The 10,056-nt window shown below is 40.1% G+C and overlaps 1 protein-coding gene across 1 annotated transcript in view; it reads left to right on the forward strand.

Moving 5' to 3' along the window:
* Positions 1-9,032, forward strand: part of GRK5 (G protein-coupled receptor kinase 5) — a 174,727-nt gene extending 165,695 nt beyond the window's left edge. The window contains exons 15-16 of the mRNA XM_075155171.1: positions 36-167; positions 996-9,032. Of these exons, the coding sequence (XP_075011272.1) occupies positions 36-167; positions 996-1,094 (231 nt within the window). The 3' untranslated portion in view covers positions 1,095-9,032. The remainder of the gene's footprint in view (positions 1-35; positions 168-995) is intronic.
* Positions 9,033-10,056: the final 1,024 nt, after the last annotated feature.

A 10,056-nucleotide genomic window follows, 5' to 3' on the forward strand; every position in this document is an offset into this window, starting at 1 on the left:
AATTTCTTTTTTTCTTTTTCATTGTATTCCACTAGATGATAGAAACAGAGTGTTTCAAAGAACTGAATGTATTTGGACCAAATGGTACTATTTCACCAGACCTAAACAAAAGCTACCCCCCAGAGCCACCCAAGAAAGGATTGCTACAGAGAATATTTAAACGACAGGTGAGATCTTTTATGACTAAGACAAGGAACCTCCCATAGATGCCCAGTGTCACAGCCACGTTCTGGTAATATTTTTGTAGAAGAAAGACAGTGCATCTTAGAGAGGGCTTGCTGTCACAGTTACCTGGTAATTTCCTGACTAATACTGCCTATCCCAGGTTTCCCATCTACCTCTTGTGATTTTTTTACCACCAGAAGTTCCAGCATTTTTCATCAGCTTTGTTTCCAGTGGTTGAAAACTTGGTATCAAAACTATTTTTTAGTGGTATGCTGAAATGCCTTTTGAAATGGTTATATGGTTTTGATAAGTTCTTTGTGAAAACTCTTGATTTATGTGTTTAAAAAAAAAGAAAACGCAAATGTTGAGTGAGGTAGTCATGGCAGGAAACCAAGACACTAGAGAAGAGAGCAGACCAGGTAATACGTGATGTACGGCTTTCATGAGGCACCATGGCACCATTTGCAGATCTAAATAACATTCTTAGACCTTAGATCTATTTCTGTAGGGTTAAAACCATGCCTGAGCATTGCAGGTATCCTCTGTATTAGTTAGATTTAGCAGATACTGACATTTTGCAGTTAATTGATTTGACTCCTGGAGCTCGAGTGAGTCGTCTTTGCTGCATTCCTCAAGAACTGCCATGGTCCTCCTGACCTAGAGAGAGAATACAGGTAAGAAAGTGAAGAATATTTTACATCCAAAGATCTTCAAACAAAAATCTTGCAGTCCAGTCAGTACGTTATTGCCATAAAATGAACAATGTTGGCCTAAAAGAAAGCATGGCATATTTTGGGAATCTAATTGTCATTGTCTTCCTCTTTCTACAGCATCAGAACAATTCAAAGAGTTCTCCAAATTCAAAGGCCAGTTTAAATCACCACATAAATTCAAATCATGTAAGTTCAAACTCCACTGGAAGCAGCTAGTTCCAACTCAGTTTTATGAAACAACGTGATGCATCCTTCCACTATAATCTATGGAGCTTCTATGGATGAGAGAGCCTCCACCATTGAGTGAAAAAAAAAGAATCTCCCAAAAATGGAGATTTTCTGTCCATTCCTTCCAGTGGAGCCTCACATTTTAAGAAGAATTTTCCACTCAGGTCTGTTTTTGGAGGTGGCACTCAAGACTGTGTGAATCAAATTTGTCTATTTAGAACATTGCAATAGAAATTCAATGAACATGACTACTTGCACGTATTTAAATAGCATCATACTAGAACTGAATTTTGTCTTTATTATTTTTAAAGAAAAGTTTTGTAAATTTCTCTATTGTCTCAGTTTACATTTTGTACATTTGTATTTAAATGAAAGTCAGACTTTGGAGGTGTATATTTTCCAAGCAGCAGCTGTAAAGCCATGTGTTTTAAGACATTTTTTTAAAAGAAAAAAAATGTGACTCAAGACTTCCAGAGCCTCAAACGAGAAATCATTCTTTTTAGTAATTCTAGAAAATTATTCATAAATCACTTTATCAGACTGGGTTTTATTGACATGCATTTTTATGGAACAGTTTATTCTTAATTATTTTACATCTGTATATTTGGTTTACAGCAACACTGCATACATTTCTTCTCTTCATTAGTTTGTAATGTCTCGCATTAAATGCTAAAAGACAAGATTTTGATGCATTCAAGAATGCTACTTGCTATGCCTAAGGTTTGTGATGTCATGGGACCAGCACAGCTGAGATTTGCACTTACTTACGTTGTTAGCTCATCAAAAACTTTTTGGTTAAAAAGGGAACCCTATTTTCAGCCCTTCTTCTTCACTAGTTTTTATGCCATTTCTAATGACAGCAAGAACAAAATGAGTGAGAGGTGACCAGGAAAGCAAACGACCATTTGTTTTTCAAGGACTTGAAACCTGCACCTGCTGAAATGAGAGCAAAACTCAAAGTGTTCTCCATGCTGCAGTCAAAAGTCCAAGGCCCTTCCACAGTTGCTCATATCAAACAGGTAGCAAGAGAGAAATTCAATAGTCTGATTTGTGCTGACCATGAGATTCACGTCAGCTTTTTAGAACTGAGCTGTGGAGGTTCAGAGCAGAATCTGAGCTGCTTTTGAGCAGTGGCAGAGAGTTCTTCCGTGTGTCATGCCAAACAGACCATGACTCGTCCCCTCAATTAGGTCCTCAACTTAATTGAATATAATGTCAGTTATGAAATAATACATCCCACTTTTGGTTCCATCATTCTTTGTCCAGGTTCCTTTAACCATTGACGAAAACATTGTTCCCACTAGTATGAACAGGATCAGTCAGGATCAATAGCAGTACCTCAGGCATCAGAATCATGCTCTTCTCAAGTATGCCACTGACTATTATGATTAAGAACACCACATCAAAAATAGGGTTACCTCCCTTCAACAGGAATTGGAAAATCTTTGTCCCCCCAAGTGCAGACAAGATCTCCATAACCCAACATGTTCTGTAGGGTTCACCAGGTTGAACAGGTTGGTTCACCATGCTCTTTACAATGTCGGCTAGAGTAGATTGACACCTTTGCGTCAATCAGGAACATCTGAAGGTCAGCCTGGTGTGTCTAAAACCCTGTTAGCTAGTAGTGCAGTTATCCCAGGGTACAAGGAAGCACTGTTCCAGTGGAAGTCTTAATAGCCAAAATTCATTAGACTATCATGTATATGTTCTATCTGGCCAATGCAGAAGGGAAAAAAGATGCAGGTTAGTAGTGACAAAGCTCTGAGTGAGAAAGTCACAGGAATTACATACTAAAATAGCTTGAGATTGTGAGGGAGAGAGACAGAACAGGGCCAGAATTTGAATAAAGCAGCTGACAGAGAAAAGCCAAGAAAGGGAGATGGGGCTTTGGCACCTTTATCAAGAGTAAAGTATGTTAAGATGCCAAGTCCGCATCATTCCAAAAGCCTCCAGTTTTCCTGGTCACTAGTAGACATGCAGTGAAGCTGTGTAGGTGTGCCATAATATCACCAAGGTGATGTTCCTCTTTTTCCTTCAGTGGCATGGCCCAAAAATTCCTTTTCCCTGTATCGGTGGCGCTCAGGGAGAGCTTCAGCCGCTCTCCCATGTCAGATGATGGTATTGCCGATCTTATGGAGGAGGCAAGATTTTAGAGAGACAGTAACAGATGAGAATTTTGAGTAATTATCTCTCTCTGTAAACTAAATCTATAATGGTTTCAGCTTCCTGACAGGAGTGGAACGAAATCTTGTAGAGGTGAAAGCCACTATGCACAGATGGGATTATCACCTCCAGTTCTGTTCTCGTGGCTTGACATAAAGCTACCTATGTCAACAAGAATCTGATCAGTCACTTCAGCACGCTCGGGACGAAGACATACTTGCTTTGGGAGATTTTCACTTCTTCAATGACATGTGGGATTCCACCTGATTTCAAGAAATGTAGGCGAGAAGTGGAGGAACAGATCTTAGCCAGACAACTGATGCGTATCCGTGTACCTAGACAAGACAAGACACACATCTTAGTTACTGCCATTATCTCACTTTGCAGGAACAGACAAGCGTATTTCCCCATCAGAAAAACGTGACTGGTGATATCTACCTGCCACCATGAGGAAGGAAAAAAGACAGTTGGGGGAAGGCTTAGCCCAGTAATGTTTCATTGGATAAATCTGATAAAACTGCAGGTGTTGGCCCAAGGGCTTCATCTCCTACATGTTACCAATTTGGCACACGAAGACTAAATTTTCTTTCTTTACTATCTCCCACTTGGGAAATAAAATCCTAATAATAACAAACCCCGTACTGAAAGCTGGTGAACAAATTGCAAATACAGATTGTAGATGGCCTTATACCTCTTAGATGCTATCAGCCTTAACTAGTGGTGGACGACTTTTATATGACAACAGTGAATGATAGCAAATGTGCCTTCTCCTGCTCTCCTTTCAGCTGGGACAGTTTCTTACTCAGCAGCTCTAGGACTCTAACAGCGGAGGCACAGGGACAGTGCAAAGTCCTCGAATGACAAGAGCTGCGTTCAGCGAGTCCTGATGCTAGGGTTAGATATCCTGAATCCTCAAGATGGTATGGAAGAAGGATGCTTATGTGCACTTGAAGCTTCAAGCCTGGGATGAAGTCCCTCTGGATCCCAGCCCCTTAGGAGCAGTGAGTGAGTAAGGGGAGAGACAGAAAACAAGACCAGTTGAGGGAGATTTCATGCTGCATCCCTAAAATGTTGCTGTCCTGTCTGACAGACTTTAAACAGTATTACAATGCTGGGGCAGCAGAATAGTTGTACTCTTTCTTTCAGTATCCAAGCCCTGAAAGATTCAATCAATCTCATACATCACTAGTGATAGTGAACAGTCCTAGGAATCTTCTAGACAGGGTTTGCCTACAACAAACCCTGCAGGATTTTCTTTTTTATTACGTCTGTCTTTTTTTTTATTATTATTATTATTCAGCTCACCTTGCACTCAAGACTGGAGCAGGACCACAGTCCTCTTGCTTCCACTGTGTAACCAGGTGCAATCTGAGGTGCAGTCCCCGAGGAGTGCCCTGCACAGCCAGGCTTCCACAGACACTTGGCACCTGGCTCCAGGGAGCCAAATTCAAGAAACGCTGGGAGCCGTGGTTATTCAGGAACTCTGGGAAAAAAAAAAAGACTTTCGGTTTCATCATACAAGCTTGGAGAGCATTTGCAATGGGATTTTTAGTATTTTGATTCAAAGTGAAGAGTTTTTGAGGTGAGTTCGCACATAACAAAGGAGCAGAAAGGAGTAATTATTTAATAGCTTTCCAGACTGATTCATTTTCTATATGTCCTTGCCAGTTACAATACAAATTCTTTCAAAAAATGCATACGTTCACATCTGGTTGCTTGTTTTAAATAGACAGATGAGCAAACTTAGCTCTTTTTAAGAATCAGAAATCTTTTGCAATCTGATCCTAAATTGTGCCAGCATGTTTTTTATTTTTACATCTTTCCTGAGTAGTCTGACGAACACTAATTAGTTTACAGGCTTTTATGATTCAGATGTTTGCTATTCGTTTTCTACAGTGTCTCAAGGTTCACTTAAAGCTTGTAGCATTTTTTCCTGCGCTCTGGTTGGATGAGAGGCTTTTTTAAACAAAGGCATAGTGAAAGAAAAAATAACAAATAATAAACTCTTACGTGTGCGCTCTTGACCTGGATTATCTAAAAAGAGATTTTTTACAAGAATGGCCATGACTCAGGTGTTGTTTCTGAACAAAAACCTGCTTGTGAAGCTCAGAAGGGTGTGAAGATAATTAAACCAAACAGGTACTGGAGATCAAACTGAGAGTTAGGGAGCTGCAGAATTCAATATTGGAGCGTTCCTCTGGCCCTGCTGATTAGGGATGCCTGGTAACTGACAGTTCAGAGACAATACCAGCTATCCATAAGAACAGTTTGATACCATCTCCATTTGCAGTCAGACTCTATGGCCAAGAGTGCCATCAGCAGTAGGGAATCAAACTTGGCTGACCCAGTAAAGCGTCTGATTCGAAGACACTGATTCTTAATGTCGTTCAACCAGACCTCAGGATCCAGCTTGAATTCTTTGCTTCCTCTGTCAAACCCTCGCATTTCAAATCCAGTTGCTGTTGATCTTTTTCAGTAGAGATGCCTCAGCTAAAAAGAAAACCGGGGAACCAATGTGTAATACTAATAAAACCGTGGGCAGGACAAGGAAGACAGACAAGCTGTGACCTCTGGAGGACAGTGTGAAAACTACCATAATGGGTTTATCTTCAGCAAGTGTCCAATGGCAGTTGTTATCACACATTGCTGCACATTCTTCCGTGGTTCATCATGTGTTGCTCACAGTTTTTTGAGTAACCTTGAAATTGCACACACAAGGTCATAGTAAGCATAGGGTCTGGCCCGTGGCTCAAAGCCAACGTCATCTCTATGAGGGTCAGATGATGACAGTTTGATGAGGCAAGTAGGTGTCCACTCAGCCTGCATAAAGGTCTGTTCCCACGTACCTGAGCCTCAGTCAGGAGGTCCCTATGTAGACTTTTCTGGAAGAGCAATAAATGCACACCCTTATAGCACAGCTGCTTCTTCTTACGGATATCCATGCAACGGGTGGCTGCAGGACCTGACTTCATTGTGGACAAGATATGGGTGTTTTAACCTCTGCTCCAGAGTTAGTTGTGATTATTTTTTTTCAGTTCGTATTTGTAATAGTCACTTGTTAAGTCTCTCAGTGCAGATGAGATCATTCATCAGGCATTTCTAGGCATTTCCCATACAATCTTTGAAAAGACTGGACTTCACTTTGAAAGAACATCCTTGGGTCAGTCTGCCCCTTGGGATGTAGACCATCTTCCTTCATGTGTGTGGCATGAAGCACGGAGAAGCCTGCAGGAGCTCTAGAAGTCCAGGCTTACAGGCTGTCCTGCCTGAGGACGGTGCTAGCCTGTCTCAGGCTGCGGGGAGGGACATTTGGCAGTGAAGTTTGGGAGAATCGTTCTGTTCAGTGGCTCCATGGAAAACAGAAGGTTCCAGAGTTGTCTATGTCAAGCCTTCCACAAATAAGACCTGCAATTTAAAATACTGCTAATTATTTAGAGTAAGAATAATAATGAATAACACCCTCCTGTTAAAGCCGAGAGAAAGACTGCATAAGTTTAAAACAACTCTTCACTTTTGTGTGCTGGGCAGGACACAATCTCTTTTTAAACTAAATAATACTGTTTACGCAGTGCTGGCTGGTAATAACTTTCTGTCCTTAACTGCAAAAAGAAAAGAGAAAGAAATTGGTTCAAATAATTTTGCAAATTATTTCCTTTAGGGAAACCACCAAAGAAGGTGAAAGCCAACAGTATGCTACAGTATTATGCCCTCACCTCCCCCAAACGTCTCTGTGATAATACAAATGCAAGCTGCTGCCGTTGGATCAGCTAAGCTAGTGTACTGACAAATGGGCTTTACGAAAGAAGCGGTTTTAAACAGATTGCTGCATGTTCACTAAAATGAATACTACTGCTGGTGCAAATGTATTCTCCTTGGTTTGTATACTGGAGCCAGAAGTGGTGGTTTGTATTCCTATTCTGCCCATGTTTTTCTTCACTGCCCTGGGCAAACCTCTGTGCAATTTTGTTTTCCCATTCTTAAACATGGAGGGATGCTCTCTGTCTATCAACAGAAAGCACTTTGGAGTCTGTGCATAAAACAGATCAATATCAACTCTTTGTATTATTACTTAAGTGAAATAGGCTTAATATAGCTGCTCTTATTTACGTGACTAGGGAGATGACTCTTGTAAATTAGGGCTCTTTTTTATTATTGGTTTGTCTTAGTTCCTTAGAGATATTGAAACAGAAGGCACTGCGCTTCTGTAAAGACATCTCCAACAGAAGAGGAGATGGCAGTGCAAATGTTAAAGTATTCTTTTCTTATTTAAGAGCTAGCTAGTAATTGCGGCACTCACACAAACACTTCCTCTTCTTTATATTGGAAAGAAGTAGTTATGAGGAAGGGAATAAAATAACATTCTTTGGTTCTTGGTCAACTTTTTTGGCCAAGCCTGCAAATGAATCCCTAGGTACCAATGAAGTGAAATGCTGTGTGAAGTCACCAAGATGCACGTGTGGCAAACATTGGGTCAACTCACTGCCCAGCTATGGAAACAAAAGAGGCAACCACATGCCTGGGATCAACGGGCTCCGAAGGGGAACTCCAGGTTTTCTGGAGAATCAGCGGTCCTGTAGAGAAGATTCCCTCCCAGAGAAGAAACATTTCAGGTAGTGGCTGGATGACAAATGTGTTTTCCTTTCTCATCACCCCACACGCAGCTGTTAGATATGTTTATTAGCAAGCTCAAATGAGTTATGTTTCATGTGTATTGAATGCGGTCTCCCTTAATTGCATTTCTTTAAAACACTGGACACTCTTCTAAAAGACTTAACATTTTAACCTTTTGAAGGTGAAAGTTGTAAAAACTTTATTTTGTGTTTCTGAGCAATGTAGATAGACCTAAAAATTTCATGAACTATCATGTGGTTGCCCATATCTGACTAATAATTAAATTGTAAAATTGCAGTTTCATATTAGGGTTAGTCTTTCCACCTGCTTTAAAAATTAAAAATCATATTTGGTATATAAACACACACAGAATATCCTTCTGATTGAATTTCAAGAGCATAACCAGGATTAAATGTTTTTAAGCACTTCTAATACTGTAGTCTATAAGAGGAGCAGACACTTCTAAAGCAATGTTAAAAGTTGTCTTTCATAACTGAGTCAACAGATCATTTTTGTAATAAATTAAAGCAAGTGTTCTCAATTAGAAGAGCTAGTGGCTGTTGGTATTGTACAAAAAAAAAAATCATTCTAGTATCCAAAGGGTTAGGGGTGGGGAGGGTCTGTTTGGTTTTGTTTCTCTTTCCAGGGAGATCTTTAACATTGTTTGACGAAGCTAGTTTCATTTTGAGATTGTTACTGAAGATAAAGGCTTCTGTGTTCTATGGCTGCTTGGATTCTTCGTACATAATGTCCTAGTAATGTCACAGTGCTGCTGTATCTAGATCAAACCACTGTTTTGATTGTTTTTTTGGCTTTGTTTTTTTTTAATAAATTCCTTAATTTAAATACATGAAAACGATATGTTTGCTTTAATGAGGCATACAACCAAAAGGAGCTTCCTCAAGTCCTTGGGATCTTGAAGATGATTACAGTGAGAGTGGGATGCAGCCCATATCTTGCCAGATGCCTTTGTGGCTTCGCATGTTTTAATATTACTGTCTTTTGTATTTTCTGTCCCATCACATCTTCACAGGGATTGAGGGAACTGAAAACCAAACTGAGGTTGTATCTCACTTTGTGGAGGTTCAGATTCTCATCTGGAAGCAGGTTGTGTTTCCCCTGAGATGTCCTTCCTCTGCCTTCCATCCTCACATCCCCAGCCTTCCTCTGCAAACTGTCAGCCAACACAGCTCTTTACGACCTTAAAAATAAGTTGAAGGAAAGGATGACAAAATCACTAGTAGGGATGCAGGCTTCAGAAGACATGAACTATTTTTTTAAGTGGAGCACTGTCTGATTTATGAGGCCCTACAGAGGACTTTGCCTAGGCTCCAATTAGGCTGAGAGAAAGCGTTTAGAGGAGGAAAACAACAACCACCACCAACCAAGTGTGCTCTTTGGTATTCCATACAGAAAGGTCTACAACAAAGATAAAGAGTAGCTGCAAAAACACCAGGAGGAAAGTGGTGCAGTGCTTTTTCTTTAAGAGGGGAAAGGAGAATTTTTCAAAGAGGCATAAAGAATATTTTTATGAGACTGCTAATGGCAAACAGTGTTTGCGTCAAGTTTCATGAAAGAACATTGTGAAAACAGATTATTTGCATGAAAGCAGCAGCTACATCCAACAGCTAAACTCAGTAAAACCTAAGGTAATAGACTACATAAATTCAGGTCATGCATATTATCACTTTCCAAACAAACCCAAGCCATTTTTCACAAGATTTTAACAGTCTGAGAGGATGTGATATGAAATTTTATTCCTTCTCTAACAGTTCTTGGTGGTTTTGTTCCCTCTGTAACTTGATGTCCTTTCTGTACAGCAACATCTAGATATGTTCCCTCTTGGGAGACGTAATCTTCCTTAGACTTTTCCACTATCTCTGGCATGAGATGCACAGCTTCTCAGCGGAAAGTCATTACACTATTTTGAAGGAAATCCAATTAAAAAAACCATGTCAACTTTTTTAATCCCTTAGGGTGCTTTACAGATGAAAAACACCATAAATGGGCCTGACTGTGCAATTTCAGGTCGATGGGGTGCTTCTGGGGGAGGAGACAATACAAGTTCCTGCCAAGTCGGAGTCTAATTTGTTGGGTTTTGTAATTCTATTTCATATTTGGTATAGAGTAAAAGTAAAAAATAAAATTAAAATAGGGCCTATTAAGAATTGGTGCT

Source organism: Calonectris borealis, chromosome 7 (assembly GCF_964195595.1).
Source record: "Calonectris borealis chromosome 7, bCalBor7.hap1.2, whole genome shotgun sequence".
Lineage (NCBI taxonomy): Eukaryota > Metazoa > Chordata > Aves > Procellariiformes > Procellariidae > Calonectris > Calonectris borealis.